This window comes from Echiichthys vipera (assembly GCF_963691815.1).
Source record: "Echiichthys vipera genome assembly, chromosome: 5".
Classification (NCBI taxonomy): Eukaryota; Metazoa; Chordata; class Actinopteri; order Perciformes; family Trachinidae; genus Echiichthys; species Echiichthys vipera.
Window position 1 is genome coordinate 466917 of NC_139830.1, and position 26450 is coordinate 493366.

At 46.1% G+C, this 26450-nt stretch overlaps 5 protein-coding genes across 5 annotated transcripts; 2 read left to right on the top strand and 3 right to left on the bottom strand.

Annotated features, from left to right (window-relative positions):
• Positions 1–563: 563 nt before the first annotated feature.
• On the bottom strand, positions 564–1511 carry LOC310947334 (olfactory receptor 11A1-like; the record flags this gene model as incomplete). Its single annotated transcript, XM_083914124.1, has 1 exon — positions 564–1511. The coding sequence occupies one exon, from the start codon at positions 1509–1511 to the stop codon at positions 564–566; it is 948 nt and encodes a 315-aa protein (XP_083770250.1).
• A 3562-nt stretch (positions 1512–5073) lies between these two features.
• On the bottom strand, positions 5074–6027 carry LOC310947335 (olfactory receptor 11A1-like; the record flags this gene model as incomplete). Its single annotated transcript, XM_083914125.1, has 1 exon — positions 5074–6027. One exon carries the CDS (start codon positions 6025–6027, stop codon positions 5074–5076), a length of 954 nt encoding a protein of 317 aa, XP_083770251.1.
• A 5082-nt stretch (positions 6028–11109) lies between these two features.
• Positions 11110–12057, bottom strand: LOC310947336 (olfactory receptor 11A1-like; the record flags this gene model as incomplete). The annotated part of the gene is made up of 1 exon (XM_083914126.1): positions 11110–12057. One exon carries the CDS (start codon positions 12055–12057, stop codon positions 11110–11112), a length of 948 nt encoding a protein of 315 aa, XP_083770252.1.
• Positions 12058–14912: 2855 nt separating this feature from the next.
• On the top strand, positions 14913–15842 carry LOC310947683 (olfactory receptor 10A6-like; the record flags this gene model as incomplete). The annotated part of the gene is made up of 1 exon (XM_083914574.1): positions 14913–15842. One exon carries the CDS (start codon positions 14913–14915, stop codon positions 15840–15842), a length of 930 nt encoding a protein of 309 aa, XP_083770700.1.
• Positions 15843–25514: 9672 nt separating this feature from the next.
• Positions 25515–26444, top strand: LOC310947347 (olfactory receptor 52E8-like; the record flags this gene model as incomplete). The annotated part of the gene is made up of 1 exon (XM_083914138.1): positions 25515–26444. The coding sequence occupies one exon, from the start codon at positions 25515–25517 to the stop codon at positions 26442–26444; it is 930 nt and encodes a 309-aa protein (XP_083770264.1).
• Positions 26445–26450: the final 6 nt, after the last annotated feature.

Here is a 26450-nt window from a genome sequence, read left to right on the forward strand (position 1 = left end):
TACAGATGACTGTCAACATGCTCCCTGGCTCTGCTCACACATCGTCTCCTGTGTTTATTTTACATCTTAAAGACAATATTAAATGTTCTATTCATTTATATTCTGCACTTAAATGAATACAAAGGCAGTGAAAACTAAGATTCACATCTAAGTCCACACCATGTAAACTAAACAATCCCACCTCTAAGAAAGGTGACTTGCAGATTTAGATTTTAATGCTGGAATTGTGTTGTTTTGCAACTTTAACTTCATAAAGTTAGCAGTTAAATCAACTTTAAACCATGTGTATGAACATTATCTGAACTAATGCAGTTCAGTTAGTATTCCATAGAGGTTAGAGCCCTTTGTTATAATAAGTATGTGTTTATTGCTCTGTGTGAACATTTAGGGGACACAGTTTGTCCCTGGAGTCATGACTGTTGGGTGAATGTGGATAAACATGAAAAACTGCAATAACCACAACAAACACTCTCACATTTTTCAATTTAGTTGCATGTTTTTAATCATTTAATCACATTTCAAGGCAAGATATGAATAATGCATTAACACTTTAGTGGTTAAATCTACATGACATCTCTGCGACAGACCTTCATTTTATCACACAGGACATGTTTACATGTTTCCCGTATCTTTGACATTTGCAATCCGTACATGACAGGATTCAAAAGTGGCTGAATGATGAGAAAATACAGTGACAGAATAATACGCAGCAAACTGGGAACACTGGTCATATCGAATCTACTCTGGATTATTTCAAAGCAGCAGCCAAAAGAAAAGTTCAGGAGGGAAGCGAGGTGAGGTGTGCAGGTGCTGACAGCTTTCTGTCTGGTCTGTTTACAGCCAGAAAAACACACTTTGAGGATTTTCATGTAGGAGAAAAGGATCGGAAGTAGAGGAACCAAGATGGAGACAGCAGTGGCACAAAGTCCATAAATGTTATTCACTGTGATGTCAGAACATGCCAACTTAACAACAAGGTAGTTACGACAATACACGCTGTTTATGATGTTTCCACAAAGTGTCAAACGGATGTTTAAGGACAAAGTTATTAAGGATTTCACAAAAGAGTAAAACCACAAAACAGCAATAAAGATAATGGCCTTCTTAAAAGTCATACGTGTGTTATAATGTAGAGGACAACATATAGCAAGAAATCTGTCATAAGACATGACGGCTAAGTTACAAAACTCTATATTTGCGTAAGTGTACACACAGAAAATCTGCAGGAAGCAAAAGGAAGTAGAAACAGTGTGAACGTCCGAGAGGATCTGAACCAGGAGGAAAGGAAACAACCCTGTGCTTCCATACAGTTCATTCACAAACAGGCTGCACAGGAACAGGTACATAGGTTCATGTAAGCTTCTGTTCATACAGATGACCACGATCAGAAATGTGTTGACTGCAACAATAACAATGTATAACATGGCAGTTAACATGAAAAACAAGTATCTCAGAGTCCCTACATCTAAATAAGAGCTGAGGATGAAGTACGACAACGTGGAATTTACCATCTTTCCTGATTTAACGGACAAAACAAACTTGTAAAAATGTTCGATTATCATTGTTTTCAACACATGATTTACAATTCCCTTCACTTAAAGACACTTTTCCAAATAACAAAGGCATCATCTTCACATTTGCTGAGCTTCACATTGACAACACTGCTTCTGTTTTGTTTTAAATGATCAAGAGCACAATCAGGAAACAAACCTCAAAGCTCACAGACGGCACAAACTTACCGTTCACTCATCAGCCTCACACAAGGTAAAGATAGATTTAAATAGATTATTTAAATGACAGAAACACAGCTCAGCATGTGTCAGCTGCTGTGCTGCAGAAACTAAAGGCATGCTGCAGTGATCTGCTGTTTATATCCTTTCCTTCGCCCAGGGTTCACGTCTCACCCTCTCTCTAAGGGAGACTCCAGCCCCCCTCCTGAGAAAACCCATTTCGGCCACTTGTACCCGCGACCTCGTTCTTTGGGTCCTGACCCAGCTTTCATGACCACAGGTGAGGGTAGGAAAGAAGTGACCCCCTCACCCCAGACTCCCGCAGCACCTCCCACAGTATCTCGCGAGGGACCCGGTCATGGGCCTTCTCCAGACCCACAAAGCACATGTAGACCAGATGGGCACACTCCCAGACCCCCTCCAGGATCCTTGAGAGTGCAGAGCTGGTCCTGGTCCAGGTCCAGGACTGGATCCACCTGGTTCCTCTTCAGTCTGAGGTACTACAGGACGAACCTCCTTTCCAGCACCTTGGAGTCGACTTCACCAGGGAGGCTGAGGAGTGTGATCCCCCTGGAACTGGCTCACACCCTCTGGTCCCCCTTTCTGAACAGGGACCACCACCCCGGTCTGCCACTCCCTCGGCACTGTCCCAGACTTCCACCAGTGTGTCAGAGACGTGTGGACCAGGACCAGGACCAGGACCAGGACCAGGACGGCCCCTCCAGACCCAGAGCTTTCAGCATGTGTGGATGCAGCTCATGGATCCTGGGGCTTTGCCTCTGTGGACTTGTTTCCTTCCTCAGTGACTTCTGTCAGAGATGTTGACGATGATCCCCATCAGCCTCCAGCTCTGCCTCTACAAAAGAGGGCGTGTTGGGCCCATTCAGGACTTCCTCAGAGTCCTTCCACCGCCCCATGACCTCATCAGCTGAGGGCACCAGCGTCTTCAGACCTGTGGGGACCTCAGAACCACCTCCGGAGTCTTCTGGGAGACCAGATCCTGAAGGCCTCCTTCTTCAGGGGGACCCCTGACCCCCGGGGTCCACCACGGTGGTCCAGGGTCACCGCCCCTTGAGGCACCTGAGACCTTGAGGCCACAGCTCACCGCTGCGGCTTCAGCAGTGGAAGCTTTGAACATCGTCCACTCCGGTTCAATACCCCCAACCTCCACAGGGACGCCAGAAAAGCTCCTCCGGAGGTGTGAGGTGAAGGTCTCTGGGACCGTATCTACACCCAATGATGCACAGTTGATACAGCTAAAGGCCTAAAAATGATCCATCTGAACATTAGGAGTCTTCTCCCAAAGATCGACTGAATTAGAGTCTACATGATGAAATTCATGATAGTCATCATTCATTCATCTTCAACCTCTTGTCCCTGTCGGGGTCACGGGGGGCTGGAGCCGATCCCAGCTGACATCGGGCGTGAGGCGGGGTCCCCCCTGGACAGGACGCCAGTCTATCACAGGACACATAGAGACGAACAGAGACAGACAACCATTCACACCTACGGGTGATTTAGAGTCATCAATGAACCCAACACCTGCACGTCTTTGGACTGTGGGAGGAAACCGGAGAACCCGGAGAAAACCCACGCAGACACGGGGAGAACATGCAAACTCCACACAGAAGGGCCCCAGCTGGGATTCAAACCAGGAACCCTCTTGCTGTGAGGCGACAGTGCTAACCACCACAACACTGTGTCGCCAAATTCGTGACAGTGATATTTATATTAATAACTTTGCATTAAATACATCAGATTTGTGAGGGTTCTGTATCTTAGTGTTTCTTCCCTGCCTCTTGGTTCCTCACCCTCTGCAGGGCTCAGCTGACGAGGCTGACGAGGCTGACGAGACACACCTGCATCCATTCATTACCACCTCAGTATATACACCTGGTCTGGGCGCTGCTCCCCTGCCTTTCTCTTCTAGTGAGTTTTTTGCTGCAGTCTAGCTCTAGACTAAACTAGATCTGATGTTTTCCTTTTCAGTTCTTCGTACTTCGCTGCATTTTGCCTGAGTTTGCATAAACTGGAAGAAAACTCTTTTGTTTCATGCACCAAACACTAAACTGGAAGAAGCTTCCAGTGGTTCCAGTTAATCTTTAAATGCATCCATCTCAACTACCCTTCTTATTTAAAACAAATATAACTTCTAGTTTATGTGATTGTGTCCAAATTAATCTAGAAAAGCAAAAAGATGTCGCTTGGTCACCTGCCAACCTAATATCTGACTGTCAAACACAACTATATGCTGACGATGAAGTGCTATATACTTAAAGTACTAACAAGTCTGCAATTGAACCCTTCAGTCAGACCTAACCTCTGTTCAGAAATGGCTCATTTTAAATAAAAATACATCATGCAGTATGTTATCTGGTACCAGGCAAGGCCTTGGTGATGCTGTTGATCTGACTACAGTTTATCATTTAATGAAGGATCAACACCAGAACAAGTGTTGAGCTTTAAGTACTTTGGTGTTTGGCTCGATCCAACTCTTTCATTTAAGCAGCAAATTGAGATGATTTATAAAATACTCAGCTATAATCAAACTTTTCTTTATCATCTCAACTTTTACTATGAATACTGGATTATCCATTACATTGTATATCAGAATACATTTGATTCACATCTTCAACCCCTCAAAGTAGTTTAAATTAGACTCTGCAGATTTATTTTAAGGTGTCCATGTTGAACGCACCACTGTTTCCTATGCTCGAAGAAGCTTCCAATGGTTCCAGTTAATCTTTAAATGCATCCATCTCAACTACTCTTCTTATTTAAAACAAATATAACTTCTAGTTCATGTGAGTTTGTCCAAATTATCTATCTCATCTCATCTCCAGCCTCTGATCCGGGATCAGGTCTCAGGGGCAGCAGCTCCAGCCTCTGATCCTGGATCAGGTCTCGGGGGCAGCAGCTCCAGCAGGGACCCCAAACTTCCCTTTCCCGGACCACATTAACCAGCTCTAACTGGGGGATCCTGAGGCATTCCCAGGCCAGTGTGGAGATCTAATCTCTCCACCTGGTCCTGGGTCTTCCCCGAGGCCTCCTCCCAGCTGGACGTGCCTGGAACACCTCCCTAGGGAGGCGCCCAGGGTTCATCCTTACCAGATGATCCTGAACCACCTCAACTGGCTCCTTTCAACACAAAGGAGCAGCGGCTCTACTCCGAGTTCCTCACGGATGCTGAACTTCTCCCCCTCTCTCTAAGGGAGACTCCAGCCCCCCTGGACCTGGTACAATTTGTCCCTGGAGTCATGACTATTGGGTGCATGTCGATGTTTTTAATCCTTTTCAACACATTTCAAGACAAGATATGAATAATGCATTAACACTTTAGTGGTTAAATTGGCATGACATCTCTGCGACAGACCTTCATTTTATCACACAGGACATGTTTACATGTTTCCCGTATTTTTGACATTTGCAATCCGTACATGACAGGATTCAAAAGTGGCTGAATGATGATTAAATACACTGACAGAATAATACGCAGCCAACTGGGAACACTGGTCATATCGAATCTAGTGTGGATTATTTCAAAGCAGCAGCCAAAAGAAAAGTTCAGGAGGGAAGCGAGGTGAGGTGTGCAGGTGCTGACAGCTTTCTGTCTGGTCTGTTTACAGCCAGAAAAACACACTTTAAGGATTTTCATGTAGGAGAAAAGGATCGGAAGTAGAGGAACCAAGATGGAGACAGCAGTGGCACAAAGTCCATAAATGTTATTCACTAGAGGCTCATAACATGCCAACTTAACAACAAGGTAGTTACGACAATACAAACTGTTTATGACGTTACCACAAAGTGTCAAACGGATGTTTAAGGACAAAGTAATTAAGAATTTCACAAACGAGTAAAACCATAAAACAGCAATAAAGATAATGGCCTTCTTAAAAGTCATACGTGTGTTATAATGTAGAGGACAACATATAGCAAGATATCTGTCATAAGACATGACGGCTAAATTACAAAGCTCTATGTTTACGTAAGTATACACACAGTAAATCTGAAGGAAACAGAAAGAAGTAGAAACAGTGTGAACGTCCGAGAGGATCTGAACCAGAAACAAAGGAAACAACCCTGTGCTTCCATACAGTTCATTCACAAACAGGCTGCACAGGAACAGGTACATAGGTTCATGTAAGCTTCTGTTCATACAGATGACCACGATCAGAAATGTGTTGACTGCAACAATAACAATGTATAACATGGCAGTTAACATGAAAAACAAGTATCTCAGAGTCCCTACATCTAAATAAGAGCTGAGGATGAAGTACGACAACGTGGAATTTACCATCTTTCCTGATTTAACGGACGAAACAAACTTGTCACTACCAAAGGCATTATTTTCACATGTTGATTATATTGACCTCAAAACTCACAAGCAGCAGAAACCCATCATTTACACTGTAGCCTCACTGAATATAGGAATATATCCAAACAGATACTTTAATGCTCCAGTTTAAGTAGAAGTGCACACAGCCTAACAGCTAAAAGTATAATTCTCACGAGGCCAGGGGACGAGGGAAGCAAAAAACAGAATTAATCCGAGGAAATAATCAATGAAAAGGGAAGTGTGAGCAGAAATAGTCTGATGTCCAGTCGAGGGCGTACCCTGCCTCTCTGCTGACGTCCGCTGGGAATGGCGACCCCGTCCAGGATAAGCGTTTTAGAGAACGGATGGATGGAAATAAAAATGTCTCAAAATCTCCAAACCACCATCGGAAATGTTCTTTTTAGCAAAAGCAGAGCGCTGCACAGACTGAACAACATCGCTGTCATATGCAACACAACGCCAGCGCGAACACCCTCCCTCCAAAAGTGAGCAAGATGACCGACCCCGTGCACCAAGACTCAAGAATCAACAACCAACACACCAAAGGCCTCAAAGCTGGCGTCGTCTGGAGCTTTCTCCAGCTCCTTTATAGTGAGTGAAAACAGCCGTGTTCAGCCAATCACTGCAGCCGCAGGAGGGGGAGGGGCAGCAGCTGAGAGACAACATGAGAGACCAGGAACAAAACACTGAACATGAAACCGCAGCACGCACCAAGCAGACGACGAAGGGATCAGTGCTTCTAACAACATCCTCAGTGTCAGACGCATCCTCACTGATCGGACCTCGTCTGATCTTCATGAAACTTGGTGGAAAGGTGAAACACGGGCCGATGCAGAACCCACTCAAACATCAAACAAACATTTAGTGGGACGTAGGCGACAATGGGGTGTTCAGGGAGGTTTCACACCTGTAACTTTGGTTCGGATCGAGCTGAAAACACTCAGAAAGTCGTGGTGTGAAAGGAGATTAAAGGTTCTCTGTGTAACATCCAGAAACTCCTTGTTATCAGTGACACAGTTGGGCTTTAGTGACCTGCACTCAGCTTCCTGTTGCTCACATCGTCCAAAACAGTAAGACTGAACGTGATTGGCCGGCATCATACTGAGAACACTTTAGTAGGAGGACTGCGCTCAGAGCAGGGGACACACTGCTGTGGAATAACTGTTTCTCTTCTGGTACAAGAACAAATATGATTTTATTATAACATGGAGTTGATCCGGACCTGGTCCTTGAGTGACGAGTTTTCCCAACAATAACGCTGTAAAACGAATCACAATCATTTTTATAATAACGCTCGCTGTGTGTACATCACTCCACCAGAGGGCACAATAACCAGGAAGTCGGCCAAGTTTCCAGTTTCCAGGTTACGTCACAGCCCGTTCACCCACTGGTGATAAAACTTTATATTAACACATCATTACAGAGCTCATGTGTGCAGGGATCAACCCAACAGTGACCTCAGATTCTGCTCTTACGTCATCAGAACGTTACAGTTCATATCAAACATTTACTGACCAGCAAAACAACTGTGCTCCGATGTGTTTGTTGGTCCTGAGGTTGCCAGAGCGCGGTCTGAGGGGAGGCCATGATCCGCCCTCTGTGGACCCATCAGGGCTGAGTGTGTTTGTGCTAATGGTCAACAGCTCCCTCTGTAACTCACAGCTTCATTAGTGGAAACTGTGTCTGATGTGAAGACGCCTCAGGGACAAACATGTTGACGGGCTGAAGTGACCTTTGACCTGAGGGACTTCATTAACGAGCTGCAGTGATGTAACTTCCCACAACACCTGTCAGAGTCTTACATCAGTTACAGATGAGAGTAAAGTTAGTTTTTATTCAGGATTCTTTTGTTTTTACTGCACATTCATGAAATCAGTCACGTTTCAAACGGCTGCTGCTTGAGACAAAGAACTAAAGGTGACGAGGGTCGACTGACGTTATCTGCATCAGCTCTTAAAAGTTTACCTTTAACTCACCACAAAGACTCCGGCTGACGCCCCACGAGCGCGTTGTTGCGCACCAGTAAATAACTTTACACCTTTTGTCGTCTATTGTCTAAATGATATTTGCTGTTTATATCCTTTTATGAACGGCGTATCAACACTTCAGTCCCACCTCATTCATGTCATGACCATTCTGGTCCGTCTCCCAAATGCAACACATGCAGTAAAGTTCCTGTTGTTACAGGCAAACCATCCGTCACGCTTGGCCTTAACTGTCAGATCTGATGGGGCTTACCTCTACACATCTCAGTTCTGTAACCGTACGACCATAAAGGTATTGTGCCCTCTTCTTCTCTGGGGTTTCCCAGGGTGTGAGGAGCCGGATGGGGGTGGGGATCCTCAAAAAACCCTGGCTGAGAACCGCGGCATAGGATTTTACCCTGGTGGACGAGAGTCTCACCTCCCTATGCCTGTGGCTGGTGGGGGAGAAAACTCTGACTGTTGTTTTTGCGTATACCCGAAATATTCATCCTTCTTGGTGAACCTGATTTGAATCTTGCATTGGGCTCCAGTACGGGACTCCATAGTTCTGCTGGGAGACTCAAACACCCACATGGTGCAAAGATGGAGACAGCCTCCCTGGTCTAAACCTGAGCGGTCGTTTGTTATTGGACTTCTGTACTAGTTATGGATCGTCTGTAATGAACACCATGTTCGAACATAAAGGTGCTCCTGACTGATTGTAGTATCAAAGCATCCTAAGCCGAAGATCGTTGATTGATTTTGTGATCGTAGCACCTGATCTAAGGCCACATGTTTGGGACACTCGGATGAATAATTCAGTTCAATTCAATTTTATTTCCAAAAATCATCTCAGGACACTTGACATAGGGAGTAGGTAAAGACCACACTCTATGAGTCACTTTTGATTTACATAGACCCAACGATTCCCCCATGAGCAGCAATCTTGTGCAATAGAAGGGCAGAGGTGACAACTGATCACCATCTGGTGAATGTCTGGAGGGGGCACCTGTCTGAGAGATCTTCAGCTCACACATCATCCTGTGTAGGTCGGAGGCCCGAGTGGGCAATGTACAAAGCTTACTTTGCTGAAGCTGCGGTGGTGAGCTGTGGTCTTGGGTGCCTCAATGTGGTGGTTATACATGAACACTGGTGGACACTGGCTGTCAGGGAAGCTGTCTGACTGCAAAGCAAAGCAGCGGGTGTGGGAGAAGTTCGGAGAAGTCATAGTGAAGGACTTTCAGGCGGCACCAAGGTGCTTCTGGAAAAATGTCCAGCACCTAAGGAGGGGAAGGGAGAACCATCCAAGCTGTGTACTGTATGGACGGGACGCTGGTGACCTGCACTAAGGAGGTCATGGGGCAATGGAAGGATTACTTTTAAGAAACTCCTGAATCTGACTAACACGCCCTCTATTGTGGGTCTCAGAGACCAGAGAGTGTGTGCCAATTACAGGGGGAACAACAGATCAGCTCTTCATCCTTGCAAGGATCCTGGAGGGGCCTGGAAGTGTGCCCATCCAGTCTAAATGTGCTTTGTGGATCTGGAGAAGGCATTTGTCCAGTTCCCCAGGGAGATACTGTGGGAGGTGCTGTGGGAGTATGGGGTGAAGGGGTCACTTGTCAGGGCCATCCAATCTCTGTACACTTAAAGAGAGAGATATGTCCGGATTCTTGGCAATGAATCAAATTCATTCCCAGCGGGGATTGACCTCCGCCCAGGCCACGCTTTGTCACTAATCCTGTTTGTGTCCGTTGCAATGAGAAGAGAGCTGACATAGAAGGAAAAGCTCTCGCTCTATTTGTCAATCTTCATTCTGTTTTCATGAAGGCTGTGTCATTACCCAAAGAACTAGATCGTGGGAACCCAAACTCAGAGAAGAGCCACTGACTCTTTGCGTTGAAAGGAGCCAGTTGAGGTGGTTCAGGCATCTGGCAAGGATGCCTCCTGGATGCATTCCTCGGGAGGTGTTCCAGGCACGTCCAGCTGTGAGGAGGCCTCGAGTAAAACCCAGGACCAGCTGGAGAGATTATCTCTACACTGGCCTGGGAACGCCTCAGGATCCCACAGTTAGAGCTGGTTAATGTGGCCCGGGAAAGGGAAGTTTGGGGTCCCTGCTAGATCTTCTGCCCCTACGCCCCGACCCTTAATAAGCAGTTGAAGATGAGTGAGTGAGAGAGAGATTCAACCTGAAATGCTGAAGACTCGAGACATTGTTGGGTTGTCCTGGGCCACACCCCTTATCAGTGTTGCATGGAGGTCAGGGACCGGGCCTGTAGAGTAGCAGACGTGGTGGATCTAATGTTGACCCATCCAGTCTGCATGTGTGTCAAGGACTCGAACACTTCCAGGGTATTCCAGGAGTATTTCAGACTGGAGCCATTACGACAAGTTAATGACCCGTCCAAAACTTAACCAATTCAACATAAAGCTCCACTGCTGCAAACTACATCCAATCAAAACTTTATATGAAGTGTTTCAAAGAATGACACCAGTTCACACGGCACAGTCAACACTACAGATGACTGTCAACATGCTCCCTGGCTCTGCTCACACATCGTCTCCTGTGTTTATTTTACATCTTAAAGACAACATTAAATGTTCTATTCATTTATATTCTGCACTTAAATGAATACAAAGGCAGTGAAAACTAAGATTAACATCTAAGTCCCCACCATGTAAACTAAGCAATCCCACCTCTAAGAAAAGGTGACTTTAGATTTAGATTTTAATGCTGGAATTGTGTTGTTTTGCAACTTTAACTTCATAAAGTTAGCAGTTAAATCAACTTTAAACCATGTGTATGAACATGATCTGAACTAATGCAGTTCAGTTAGTATTCCATAGAGGTTAGAGCCCTTTGTTATAATAAGTGTGTGTTTATTGCTCTGTGTGAACATTTAGGGGACACAGTTTGTCCCTGGAGTCATGACTGTTGGGTGAATGTGGATAAACATGAAAAACTGCAATAACCACAACAAACACTCTCACATTTTTCAATTTAGTTGCATGTTTTTAATCATTTAATCACATTTCAAGGCAAGATATGAATAATGCATTAACACTTTAGTGGTTAAATCTACATGACATCTCTGCGACAGACCTTCACTTTATCACACAGGACATGTTTACATGTTTTCCGTATCTTTGACATTTGCAATCCGTACATGACAGGATTCAAAAGTGGCTGAATGATGATTAAATACAGTGACAGAATAATACGCAGCAAACTGGGAAAGCTGGTCATATCAAATCTACTCTGGATTATTTCAAAGCAGCAGCCAAAAGAAAAGTTCAGGAGGGAAGCGAGGTGAGGTGTGCAGGTGCTGACAGCTTTCTGTCTGGTCTGTTTACAGCCAGAAAAACACACTTTAAGGATTTTCATGTAGGAGAAAAGGATCGGAAGTAGAGGAACCAAAATGGTGACGACAGTACCACAAATCCCATAAATGTTATTCACTGTGATGTCAGTACATGCCAACTTAACAACAAGGTAGTTACGACAATACACGCTGTTTATGATGTTTCCACAAAGTGTCAAACGGATGCTTAAGGACAAAGTAATTAAGAATTTCACAAACGAGTAAAACCATAAAACAGCAATAAAGATAATGGCCTTCTTAAAAGTCATACGTGTGTTATAATGTAGAGGACAACATATAGCAAGATATCTGTCATAAGACATGACGGCTAAGTTACAAAACTCTACATGGACGTAAGTGTACACACAGAAAATCTGCAGGAAACAGAAAGAAGTAGAAACAGTGTGAACGTCCGAGAGGATCTGAACCAAGAGGAAAGGAAACAACCCTGTGCTTCCATACAGTTCATTCACAAACAGGCTGCACAGGAACAGGTACATAGGTTCATGTAAGCTCCTGTTCATACAGATGACCACGATCAGAAATGTGTTGACTGCAACAATAACAATGTATAACATGGCAGTTAACATGAAAAACAAGTATCTCAGAGTCCCTACATCTAAATAAGAGCTGAGGATGAAGTACGACAACGTGGAATTTACCATCTTTCCTGTTTTAACGGACGAAACAATTCCCTATTTAAAGACACGTTTCTTAATAACACAGACACTATTATTACACTTGCTGAGCTTCACATTGACAACACTGCTTCTGTTTTGTTTTAAATGATCAAGAGCACAATCAGAAAACAAACCTCAAAGCTCACAAACGGCACAAACTTACCATTCAGTACTCAGCTTCACATGATTTACAATAACATTCAAACACATTACTTAAATGACGGAAACACAGCTCAGCATGTGTCAGCTGCTGTGCTGCAGAAACTAAAGGCATGCTGCAGTGATCTGCTGTTTATATCCTTTTATGAAGGGCACATCAACACATCAGTCCCACCTCATTCATGTCATGACACGTAGGGAATACCACAGTTAACTCTTTTTTCTCCAAAGTTTTTTTTATTGAGTTATGCAGTCACACAAGAACAAGTACAGTAATTGTACAGTGTTTCTGCTTTGAGGTGAAAAAACATGAATCATGAATCCCGCCGTCCCTCCCAACAACCCACGTCAGGCACTTTCCCAATAACCGACCAAGTAAACGAATAACATGTAACATTAGTGACGAGGTAAAGTTAAAAAAAGAAAATAAAAATAGTTATTCTCATCTCATCTTCAGCCTCTGATCCGGGGTCGGGTTGCGGGGGCAGCAGCTCCAGCAGGGGACCCCAAACTTCCCTTTCCCGGGCCACATTAACCAGCTCTAACTGGGGGATCCTGAGGTGTTCCCAGGCCAGTGTGGAGATCTAATCTCTCCACCTGGTCCTGGGTCTTCCCCGAGGCCTCCTCCCAGCTGGACGTGCCTGGAACACCTCCCTAGGGAGGCGCCCAGGGTTCATCCAGACCAGATGATCCTGAACCACCTCAACTGGCTCCTTTCAACACAAAGGAGCAGCGGCTCTACTCCGAGTTCCTCACGGATGCTGAACTTCTGTGGTGCTGGAGGACAACACAACATCATCCAGAGTAACAATATCTTTAGATATTGAGTTTCGAAGGCCAAGTGCAATAACGTCAGGGTTAATAAGCAAACTTGTCGTAATGGCTCCGGTATAAAATAGTCTTGAAATACCCTGGAGGACACATTCCTAAGCACTCAAGTCCGTGACATACATGTAGACTGGCTGGGTCAAAATCAGATCCTTGGCCTTCAGGGCCAAGTACAACTTCAGTTTTAACATCAGAAAATTATAGATCATCCAGTTTCATCAAGTTTAGCTAACTGATCGGTTTCTTCTGGTTTGATGGGCAAATATAATTGTGTATCATCAGCATAACAATATATATTTAGGGAGTGTAAGGGAAGCATATATAAGGTGAATAGAATTGGTCCAAGGACAGAACCCTGTGGGACTCTGTGACTAACTTTATTGTGCATGGAGCATTTGTCATTAACATGCACACACTGAGATCACAGGTCTGGTCCCCACGAAGTTGGTGCCGCGGTCAGACCCGAGCTTTTTGGGACGACCGAGCGGTAAATCGCTGGTAAGTTTTGAGAAAGCCCTCAGATGAGAGGTCCTCAACCAAATCTGCATGGATCACTCTTGGGACCATACAACTAAGGACTTTGTTGTACTCTACTCTGTACTGCAGGCATTAGATGCTGTCGACGAAGACCCTGTGGCAGCACCTGGTGAGGATCCCCTATCATCAACCGTAGGAGGCCACGTGAACTCCCCACCCCTGACCATGGATTTAACACCGCTAGGACCGCCTGAAGCAGACAACCTCTTTGCCTGGGGCCTAGTACCTCGTCCCTGGTACCGGAGGACACATCTGCAGCAGACTTCATGGGCCACTCCTCCAGTGCTCTGGTCAGGAACTCGGGGCCTCTCCGCCATACTCAAGGGGATTAACAAATTATGGAATTATGACATTTTATATCCACAACACAGGACTTTAATGAGCGGGGGTTCAATTCCTGTCCGTACTAAAACCAAACCACAGCCTTTTTACGAATCCTAACCAAGTGTTTTCCACGGCAACTCTAATCGCCACCTTTTGTTCGCTAAAATCGGTCTTCTAACGTGTTTTTTGTGTGTTGCTGCACTGCCGGCTTAGCGTGTTGTGACTTCCAGTCCAGCCCTAACCCTAACCCTAACCCGTCAGCGTGTTTTATTCGTACAAACTTCTGTGCATTACTTTTCATAGACTTTAGTTCGGACTTGTCCATGAAAACATGTTGATCCAAAAGGTCAACTTCACTGTGACATTATAATGTTCCTGTTCTGTAATTCTTCATTTAGTTTGTTTCTCCCTCGACGTTCGATCCAGAGTGCGTTGGTTGGTCCTTCGATGATGACGTCAGCGTGCTGCTGTAGGCGTCTCCTCACTTGAAATGATTACAAGAAGCGAACGTTTGAGCTCAGTGAGGACGGACTCACCGTCGGACTGCACTCACTGTGGTTTGTTATTTCTGATCTAAACATTATAAAGACTTTAATGAAGGGAGTAAATGGTTTAGTGCAATTACAATGAATGTTGTTTACGTGCGGAGGATGATGATTAACTCCACACAGGTTTCATATTTCACACTGGTCGCTCGCTCTGACACTGGGGTTTTTAGATATTTGCTGATTATTGTGACTTTTTATCTGTGGGTCGTGTTCTCCAGTGTTGTGCTCAGTGTGGTTCTCTGCAGGAACAGAAGCTCACATGAACGGACTCTCACACATGAACTGTGGCTCATTCGTTGAGTGGAGGTAGGCTGAGTGCTGTTTGTGATGATGCTTCAGCTGCACTCTGTGATGCATGTTTAAAATATCTGTGCACTGAACAAACAACATGTGGCGTTCGTGTTAAACTCACTTTGTTTCTGTGTATTTTGAACCAAAGGAACGATGATGATGAACTCCACACAGGTTTCATATTTCACACTCGGTGCCTACTTTCACACAGGGCTGTTTAAATACTTGTATTTCCTGATTATCATGTGTTTGTATGTGTCTATAGTTTGTTCTAATGTTCTGCTGATCGTGGTCATCTGTATGAACAGGAGCTTACATGAACCTATGTACCTGTTCCTGTGCAGCCTGTTTGTAAATGAGCTGTTTGGAAGCACAGGGTTGTTTCCTTTCCTCCTGATTCAGGTTCTTTCTGACGTTCACGATGTTTCTACTTCCTTTTGTTTCCTACAGATTTTCTGTTTGTACACTTATGGAGTTGTGGAGTTCTTTAACTTAGCAGTCATGTCTTATGACCGATACCTCGCTATATGTCGTCCTCTGCAATATAACACTCTTATGACGTCTGGTAAGATTGCAGTGTTTATTGCTCTTATATGGTTGTATAGTTGTGTTTTGTGCTTTATTCCATTATCACTCAGTTCCCGTTTACAGCTGTGTGGGAACATGATTAACAGAGTTTACTGCAACAATTACTTAATAGTGAAACTGGCGTGCTCTGACACAACCATTATTAACATTTACGGACTCGTTGCAACGTTTCTATCAACCGTATTTCCTGTTTCTCTGATCTGTTTCACGTACATGAGGATCCTTAAAGTGTGTTTCTCTGGCTCCAAACAGACGAGACAGAAAGCTCTCAGCACCTGCACACCTCACCTACTGTCTCTGCTCAACTTCTCCTGTGGGGCTTTCTTTGAAATAGTGCAGGGCAGGTTTAATCTGACCAGCGTCCCAAACACAATACGCATTATTCTATCTTTGTACTGGCTGATGTGCCAACCGCTCTTCAACCCTTTACTGTACGGGCTGAAAATGTCCAAAATACGCATCACATGTAAAAGTCTGATCCATGTTAAAGTGTAGATCACTGAGACAGTCTCTCAGGGCTTTGCTTTGATTTGGCTGTGCTTTGTTAATACTGACAGTTCATGTTGCCATAGGATTGAGAATAGTGTTAAATCACTTATGTGTATTATAAATACTCTCTGCAGTGATGTTTCTCAGCTTTTCCTGATTTGAATTGGCTGTGCTTTGTTGATGTTTCATTGCATTCCCCTTTATTTAACCAGGAAAATCCCTGTTGAGGTTCAAAATCTCTTTGCAAAGGGAGTCCAGGCCAAAGACAGCAGCATAAACACACAAGTTTTAACGTTTAAAAGCAAAACAACACACAACTAAACACGATAAATCAACAGAGTAAAGCAGCAGATCAGTGCTCAGAGACAGAACGTGTGCAAACTGCATTTAAAAAGTCCTTAATCCTGCTTTTTACCGTGCTGATGACATTATCCTGTAGTTTATTCCAAGATAAAGAAGCTAAATATTTAATAATACTAAGAGTTAATGTTGCCACAGGATTGAGAACGATGTTAAATCACTTCCTGTGTATGAAACAGACTCTTACGCTGCACATAGAGATGTTTTTCATGCATTGGTCAGTTCATAGATTTCCTGCTGTGTCTCTTCTATGACTCGTCATATTTCACACTATGAATAAAAACATTTATCTGACTTCACTTTGTCTGTTTGTGGCTGCAGATTTCTCCTAAATTCACCAAAGTTAACATTAAAAAACGCCTCATTTGCATATTTTACACAACTCTTCATATAAACAATAAAAAGGTTAAAGGTTTTATCTTTATTCTGAAAGTTTAACACTTTGTTCATGTATTTATAAATCAACCCCAGCCTCATTTAAACAACATTTAAGAGAAATAAGATTTATTTTTATTGCTGTATTTGCTGATTTGCATTTGGAGTCATAAAAAATAATACATTTGTAAAAGAATAAGATGTAAAAACAGGAAGTTTCTCTTGTTTGTTCTTTACAAAATAAAATTCCCTCAGCAAAATCAACAGCAGATAAAATAAAAGGATACAAATAAACGTCATAAAATGGATAAATATTTAAATATATATAAATAAGTATGAAAATAAATGAAAATGCTTATTGTTGTTATTTCTCTTTGACCTTTTTCATTCACTCATTCGTCACTCGCTTCCATCCGGCCCACGAACATAAACTGCCCCGACTACAAAGATGTTGGTACTGTTGGCACCTAAGCTCCTCGCTTTGAATGTGACCGGGGACATTTACCCAGAAAAGGGTCCGATGTTCCCTGGTCTGGTTATGTTTCCACAACCAGCTCCGAATTCCCCGGCAAAAAGGCCTATGTAGACCCCAACACTACCCCCTAACCCTGACCCTGACCGTACCCTCTAACCCTGACCCTGAAACTACCCCCTTAGGGTAGTGTTGGGGTCAGGGTTAGAGGGTAGTGTTGGGGTCAGGGTTAGGGGGTAGTGTTGGGGTCAGGGTTAGAGGGTAGTGTTGGGGTCAGGGTTAGGGGGTAGTGTTGGGGTCAGGGTTAGAGGGTAGTGTTGGGGTCAGGGTTAGAGGGTAGTGTTAGGGTCAGGGTTAGAGGGTAGTGTTGGGGTCAGGGTTAGAGGGTAGTGTTGGGGTCAGGGTTAGAGGGTAGTGTTGGGGTCAGGGTTAGGGGGTAGTGTTGGGGTCAGGGTTAGGGGGTAGTGTTAGGGTCAGGGTTAGAGGGTAGTGTTAGGGTCAGGGTTAGGGGGTAGTGATAGGGTCAGGGTTAGAGGGTAGTGTTGGGGTCAGGGTTAGAGGGTAGTGTTGGGGTCAGGGTTAGAGGGTAGTGTTAGGGTCAGGGTTAGAGGTTACAGCACTACCCTCTAACCCTGACCCTAACACTACCCTCTAACCCTGACCGTACCCTCTAACCCTGACCCTAACACTACCCCCTTTCCCTGACCTTAACCGTAACCTTTAACCCTGACCCCAACACTACCCTCTAACCCTGACCCTGACAAAATGCTGGATTAAATCAGCGAAGGAAGAGGCTTATGCAACCAGGGAACATCAGACCCAGAGAACCCAGGGATGACCCCGTTGGGATCATGTAAAACAAGACGGTTAAATGCATCCATTGGTACCCGCCACACCAAGGTAGCGTGACAGGAAGGAGACTGAATAACTTCCAAAGTTAGACTTAAAACTGGTATGGCCATTTTCATTGGGGTTAATTAAACTCTTGGTCTTTGGAGCTGAACTTCCCAAAGACCAAAGTTATTATTCTGTGTGAGACACTTCAAAGACAAAATCCATCACCTTTTAATGACAGAAGACAAATCCCCCCTTTAAGGGCGCCCTCCGACTGTTCCTCCGTCCTGTGCCCCGTGCTTTAGGGTCCTTGTCCCCCCCTCCAGGCCCGTTTGTACTCACACTACCTGGGCCTCGGAGAATGCTTCTTGCTGCCTATACGTCATCACGCCGTAACACGTCACACACATTAATGATGACATCGCAAAGCGGGTCCTGTGTTCCCTGGTCTGGTTATGTTTCCACAACCAGTACCGAATTCGGGTCGCCTGGAACGGGGGACAAGTAACCTAAAGTCGCTTTGTTTACAAAAGTGTGCGGTCTTTTGGCCACATAATGGAAAGCCACGTTATTGGCTTTGTGGGTTTTTTGGACTCATTGTCCACATGTCCGCGCATGGTCCCTCCTTCTTTTTTCTACGTCCCAACAGGCGCACAGGAAATGACCCCAGAACCGCCGTAGGCCTCGTGCTCGTACACGTGCAAACGTGCTTTACTAAAGCCCACCTCTCCCAAACGGGCCGTGGACGGCAAGCGTGCCGCTCCTAGACGTGGTACGGTTGCACCAACACTGGTCAAAGGAACCAGACTTTAGCCGTGACACGTGCTGGGGCACGGGACGGAGGCACAGTGGGAGGGCGCCCTTACTTAACCGCCTGATTCATTGTTGTAGCTCTAACAGTGACACTCTTCTTGTGAACTGTGTAAAATGACTCTTATTCACGAGTCTCTCCAACATTAGTAGCTTTGTAATTCGCAGTTTTGTGATTTTGATCAAACATAATGCAGAACAAAGTTCCTCTGGATTCTTCATTTGGAAAGTTGATCTTGTTGGAATTGAACCAGTGGCTCTTTTGAACGCAGGACATCGATGATGATTTGTAAAAATCAGGTGCAAACGGTTTAATTTGGGTGAAACATGAAGAATAAACCCTGAATATCTCAGATTACAGAGCTCCCTGTGTTCATGCGTTTGCGTGATGATGCCACTAAAGCCCCACCGCGGAAACGCCAACACAAACATCACCTCCCGTGGTCACTACACAGGAGCGGTAACCGTGGCGACAGCAGAACCCCCTCCCATGATGCAGCGTGCTTAATTGCAGCCTCTAGAGTGTCCGAGTGTCCGCGGACGTCCCTCCGGGGGGGGGTCTGAAAATAGCTACTGTTGATGAGGCTGCTGCACAGAGGAGCTCCGCGGGGACTCGTTAGCGTCCAACAGACCGAAAACACGAGCCCCCACTTCCCTCTGTGACATCACACCGGAAACGCCACAGACGCCGCAGGGCTGCACGCGCTAAAGGGCATCGACGTGTGGTTCCTGTGCTCCTGGAGTTCACGTTTCTGTCAGAAAGTTTGTTTCCTGACGCAGAAAAGACACAACAGACACACAACAGACACACAACACACACAACACACAAAGAAGGACGGGTTAAAGTGGCGAAAATATCATGTCAGGGCGCCCTCCCACTGTGCCTCCGTCACAGGTCAGAGCGCCCTCCCACTGTGCCTCCGTCACAGGTCAGAGCGCCCTCCCACTGTGCCTCCGTCACAGGTCAGAGCGCCCTCCCACTGTGCCTCCGTCACAGGTTAGAGCGCCCTCCCACTGTGCCTCCGTCACAGGTTAGAGCGCCTTCCCACTGTGCCTCCGTCACAGGTCAGAGCGCCCTCCCACTGTGCCTCCGTCACAGGTTAGAGCGCCCTCCCACTGTGCGTGCGTCCCGTGCCCCGTGCTTTAGGGTCCTTGTCCCCCCCTCCAGGCCCGTTTGTACTCACACTACCTGGGCCTCGGAGAATGCTTCTTGCTGCCTATACGTCATCACGCCGTAACACGTCACACGCATTGATGACGTCATGGCGATGCGTGGCTTTGTTTCCAGATCTTTCCGTAGACCTCGGAGTTTTTGTGCGTCTTGTCGACTGTTTTTGAATCTTTTCATCGACCAAATCTGCAGTAAACACTCCACCTCCGCATCACACCAACGTGAACCTTTCACCGCCATTGTTTGAAATGTCCGCGCATGGTCCCTCCTTCTTTTTTCTACGTAGTAGTCTCACCCCGTCCTTCAGTGGTCTCACGCCGTCCTTCAGTGGTCTCACCCCGTCCTTCAGTGGTCTCACCCCGTCCTTCATTGGTCTCACCCTGTCCTTCAGTGGTCTCACGCCGTCCTTTAGTGGTCTCACCCTGTCCTTCAGTGGTCTCACGCCGTCCTTTAGTGGTCTCACCCTGTCCTTCAGTGGTCTCACGCCGTCCTTTAGTGGTCTCACCCCGTCCTTCAGTGGTCTCACGCCGTCCTTCAGTGGTCTCACCCCATCCTTCAGTGGTCTCACCCCGTCCTTCACTGGTCTCACGCCGTCCTTCAGTGGTCTCACCCCGTCCTTCAGTGGTCTCACCCGTCCTTCAGTGGTCCCACCCTGTCCTTCAGTGGTCTCACGTCGTCCTTCAGTGGTTTCACGCCGTCCTTCAGTGGTCCCACCCGTCCTTCAGTGGTCTCCCCCCGTCCTTCAGTGGTCCCACCCGTCCTTCAGTGGTCCCACCCTTCCTTCAGTGGTCTCACCCCGTCCTTCAGTGGTCCCACCCGTCCTTCAGTGGTCTCCCCCCGTCCTTCAGTGGTCCCACCCGTCCTTCAGTGGTCCCACCCGTCCTTCAGTGGTCTCCCCCCGTCCTTCAGTGGTCCCACCCGTCCTTCAGTGGTCTCCCCCCGTCCTTCAGTGGTCCCACCCGTCCTTCAGTGGTCTCCCCCCGTCCTTCAGTGGTCCCACCCGTCCTTCAGTGGTCTCCCCCCGTCCTTCAGTGGTCTCTCAGCTGATCTGAGGCTCTGTGGGACTTGACTCTCTCTCAGCAGCGTATAAAAGTGCTGAGGCGGCGTTCTGCGGGGCCAGGGGGACGGAGGAGAGCGGGCGGGCGCCATCCTCGCCGACCTGCAGACGCCAGCGTTCACAGACCCGGTGTTGTGCGGTGAAACGCACCCTCGCTGTACAGGTGATCATCTGGATCAGAGGCTGCGGTTCCACCTCCAGGAGCCGTTCATACACACACACACACAGGTACATTTATATATATTTATATATATGTTTATGTGTTTACAGGTGTTTACAGGTGTTTGTGTGTTCACAGGTGTGTTTGTGTGTTCACAGGTGTTTGTGTGTTCACAGGTGTGTTTGTGTTCACAGGTGTTTGTGTGTTCACAGGTGTGTTTGTGTGTTCGCAGGTGTGTTTGTGTGTTTACAGGTGTGTTTGTGTGTTTACAGGTGTTTACAGGTGTGTTTGTGTGTTTACAGGTGTTTACAGGTGTTTACAGGTGTTTATGTGTTCACAGGTGTTTACAGGTGTTTACAGGTGTTCACAGGTGTTTACAGGTGTGTTTATGTGTTCACAGGTGTTTACAGGTGTTTACAGGTGTTTACAGGTGTTTACAGGTGTTCACAGGTGTGTTTATGTGTTTACAGGTGTGTTTGTGTGTTTACAGGTGTTTACAGGTGTTCACAGGTGTTTACAGGTGTGTTTATGTGTTCACAGGTGTTTACAGGTGTTTACAGGTGTTTATGTGTTTACAGGTGTTTACAGATGTGTTTGTGTGTTTACAGGCGTTCACAGGTGTTTGTGTGTTTACAGGTGTTCACAGGTGTTTACAGGTGTGTTTATGTGTTTACAGGTGTTTACAGGTGTTTACAGGTGTTTACAGGTGTGTGTGTGTGTGTGTTCACAGGTGTGTTTGTGTGTTTACAGGTGTTCACAGGTGTTTATGTGTTCACAGGTGTTTACAGGTGTTTACAGGTGTTTACAGGTGTTTACAGGTGTTCACAGGTGTTTACAGGTGTTTACAGGTGTTCACAGGTGTGTTTGTGTGTTTACAGGTGTTTACAGGTGTTTACAGGTGTTTACAGGTGTTCACAGGTGTTTATGTGTTCACTGTTGTGTTTATGTGTTCACAGGTGTTTATGTGTTTACAGGTGTTTACAGGTGTTTACAGGTGTTTACAGGTGTTTATGTGTTCACAGGTGTTTATGTGTTCACTGTTGTGTTTATGTGTTCACAGGTGTTTATGTGTTCACAGGTGTTTACAGGTGTTCACAGGTGTTTACAGGTGAGCCACAGCGCGGAGATCATTGCGTCACAAACTCTGAAAATAACAAACACAAAACAACTTTTTTGTTGTTCTGTGGAAACAAACTGCAACAAAATCACAACAAGAGTTCAACGTGTTTGAAGAAGAAGAAGAATTAGTTTAATAGTCCCGCAATTCACACACACACACACACACACACACACACACACACACACACACACACACACACACACACACACACACACACACACACACACACACACACACACACAGGAGTCAGAGCGAGGGTGCTGCCAGTGACCAGCGCCCTGAGCAGTTATGGGTTCGGTGCCTTGCTCCACAGCACCTCTGCAGTGCCCAGTCCACGGTCCACACAGGGACTCGAGCCGGCGACCCCCCGGTTCCCGGCAGAGTCGCCTCTGGACTGAGCTGCTGTCCCCTCAGTGTTTCCTTAATGTGATCGCAGCTTTTGTTGCACTGCAGACGTTCAAACGTGCGTTTTCAATCCTTTTACCTTCAAATAAACAAATATAATAAATAAATGTATAAATAAATAAATGTATAAATATATAAACTGCTCCTTCAGGTCCAAACCACAGCCTCTGACCCAGAACATCACCTTTGATGTGGCGGTGCGGAGCTGAACTGTGACTCTGTTCTTCTGTTTTCAGCATTTCTTCTTCTTCTTCTTCGTTTGTTTGTTTGTTTGTTTGTTTGTTTGTTTGTTTGTTTCTTCAGAATCAGAAAAAGCTTCCTCGTCCCCTTTAAACATCGTTTGTTCTGAGAAACAACAGTGAAGGAAAAACGTAAAAGAACGTAAAACTCAAAGGTGAAGAGTCCAGAACCAAACCTGTGTCACTAAGTTTGTCCCTCAGGGAGCCCGTAGTCCGAAACCCTGAGTCAGCGTTTCTGTTTCTGCTCAGATGAAACGTTAAAAAAGACGTTTTTTGTCGTGATGAAAGGTTAAAGTTTGTCACACAAACACACAAAGGTTCCTGCTGCTCCAGGTCACAGCTGCACAGATTCAAACACAAGTTATTTAACATTTAACGTTTAAAATTTAACTTTTAACTTTTATTATTTAACATTTAAAGTTTCTGAATCTCCAAAAACACGTCCGACTGTGAGTCCGACAGCATTTTTTTTATTAATTTTGCTTCATCTTTAAAAACTTTTTTATGAATTTTAAAGATGAACCCATAAGTTTTTATCAAAATCATCATTTTAATCATTTTCATCATCGATTATTTTAGTTTTGTCTCTTTTCTGGTTCCTGAAATCTTCTGATCGGGTCAAGACTTTCTCACCTGCTGCTGTTTAAAGTTTAATATTTAATATTTAAAGTTTAAAGTTTAAAGTTCCTGAATCTCCAAAAACACGGTCGACTTCATCTTTAATAACTTTTCCTAATTTTATGGAAAAAACTTAAAACATGATCATATTTTTTTATTGTTCTGAACAAACATCTGAGTTACTTTGGCTCAAAGTTTGTTATTATTATTATTATTATTATTGTTATTATGGTTGAATCTTTTTCCTGAGGTCAAATTAAAGCTGCACGTTGTAATAAATGTAATTTACTTTAATTAAAAAAATAAAAAACACAAAATAAAACTTGATCCAAATTCAGGTCGGGTCCGTTAAACTGCAGGAGTTCAGTTTGTGTTTCATTTAAATCATTTTAATATAAATAAGATATTTATTTCATATTTAAGAACTCAACAAACATAAAAACCTGAGTCACGTTTCTGATTATTGTGATTTTTTATGGACGTTTAAGTTGCTGCGTTTTCTGGACGGCGTTCGTTGAATTCGTTAAATCTGAATCTGCTTTTGCTGTTTGATCGTTTTCACACTTTTACGATTCTTACACTTTGTCAACAAGACACCAAACAACCCCGGCCCTGTTTCCACGACGACGCTGCAGCTGAAGGCAACACAATATTCGATCACATGTTTCTTTCGTTTAGACGGCGACTAAAAAAGGTTAAACCCCCCCCCACAGTCGCTCGTCTACACGCAGAACAAAGAGAGAGAGAACGCCACTTTAGAGTTTCCGTCTCATCGTCTGAACTGAACCTTAAATCAGACGCCAACGAAACCAAAACCCAGAACACGTTAAAAACATGTCCGCGCATGGTCCCTCCTTCTTTTTTCTACGTCCCAACAGGCGCACAGGAAATGACCTCAGAACCGCCGTAGGCCTCGTGCTCGTACACGTGCGCACGCTCGTGCTCGTACACGTGCAAACATGCTTTACTAAAGCCCACCTCTCCCAAACGGGCCGTGGACGGCAAGCGTGCCGCTCCTAGACGTGGTACGGTTGCACTCACACTGGTCAAAGGCACCAGACTTTAGCCGTGACACGTGCTGGGGCACGGCACGGAGGCACAGTGGGAGGGGGCACGGGACGGAGGCACAGTGGGAGGGCAAGCTCACGTCGTCCTTCAGTGGTCCCAACCCGTCCTTCAGTGGTCTCACGCCGTCCTTCAGTGGTTTCACGCCGTCCTTCAGTGGTCCCACCCCGTCCTTCAGTGGTCTCACGCCGTCCTTCAGTGGTCCCACCCCGTCCTTCAGTGGTCTCACCCCGTCCTTCAGTGGTCCCACCCCGTCCTTCAGTGGTCTCACGCCGTCCTTCAGTGTTCAGTGGTCTCACGCCGTCCTTCAGTGGTCCCACCCCGTCCTTCAGTGGTCTCACGCCGTTCTTCAGTGGTCTCACGCCGTCCTTCAGTGGTCTCACGTCGTCCTTCAGTGGTCTCACGCCGTCCTTCAGTGGTTTCACGCCGTCCTTCAGTGGTCTCACGCCGTCCTTCAGTGGTCTCACGTCGTCCTTCAGTGGTCTCACGCCGTTCTTCAGTGGTCTCACCTTGTCCTTCAGTGGTTTCACGCCGTCCTTCAGTGGTCTCACGCCGTCCTTCAGTGGTCTCACCTTGTCCTTCAGTGGTTTCACGCCGTCCTTCAGTGGTCTCACGCCGTCCTTCAGTGGTCTCACGCCGTCCTTCAGTGGTCTCACCCCGTCCTTCAGTGGTCTCACCCGTCCTTCAGTGGTCTCATGGTCCCACCCACGTGAGGGTGTGTCAGTGTGAAGTGGATATTATATCATATTCCTGCAGTTTTTGTTGTTATTTATTATTGTTTATTATTGTTTTGTGATTCATATCAAAGCGTTTAAGTCTGATCCACAGAGGAACGACTCATCTTCATCGTCTTCGTCATCGTCTTCGTCTTGACGTGTGAATGAACCGAACGCTGCAGCTTTAAACTCGTTAATGTGTTGATTTTAAACTCATGGATTCACCTTTCCCACGTGTTTTTCTGTTTCCAGGTAACGGTTCGAACCCCTTGAACGATGGACAACGTGTCGTCGCACAAACACTTCGTCCTGGACGGCTTCGCCGACCTCGGAGCGCTGCGGCCCGTCCTCTTCGTCCCCTTCTTCCTCATGCTGGTGGTGTCGCTGTCGGCCAACTCGCTGCTGCTGTACGTCGTGGTCACGCAGAGAAGCCTCCACACGCCGATGTGCGTCCTCATCGCCGGCATGGCGTGCGTGGACCTGAGCCTCCCGCTGCTCTTCGTCCCCAACATGCTGCTGAGCTTCCTGTTGGACTGGAGGGGCGTCTCCCTGAGCGGCTGCCTGCTCCAGATGTACTTCGTCCACCTGCTGGGAGCGTTCCAGTCCACCCTGCTGCTGTGGATGGCGCTCGATCGCTACTTCGCCATCTGCACGCCGCTGCGCTACCACGAACGCATGGCGTTACCGAGATTCCTCATGTTCGTGTTCCCTCTCCTGATCAGGAACGTGGTCATGGTCTCGCTGGTCGTGGTTCTGGCAGGATCTTTGTCCTTCTGCTCCACCAACGTGATAGACCACTGCTTCTGCGAGCACATGGCGTTGGTGGAGCTGGCGTGTGGAAGCACCGCTGCCAACAGCCTCACCGGGCTTCTCTCCATACTACTCATCCCCGTGGCCGACTTCCTCATGATCGCCGCCTCCTACGTCGTCATATTCGTCTCCGTGCTGAGCTCCGGGAAGTCGGGAGTGCGAGCGCTGCACACCTGCGTCACCCACATCCTGGTCATCAGCGTGAGTCTGACCATCGTGCTCACGGCGTTCCTGTCGTACCGGATCAGAAACCAGCTCCCCGCCGCCGCCCGGGTCTTCTTCAGCATCATGTACCTGTTCTTCCCGAGCTGTTTCAACCCGATCGTCTACGGCGTCAGAACCGCAGAGATCCGACGGCACATCGTGAACACGCTGACGCTCTGGTCGTCGTCCTGAGATCAG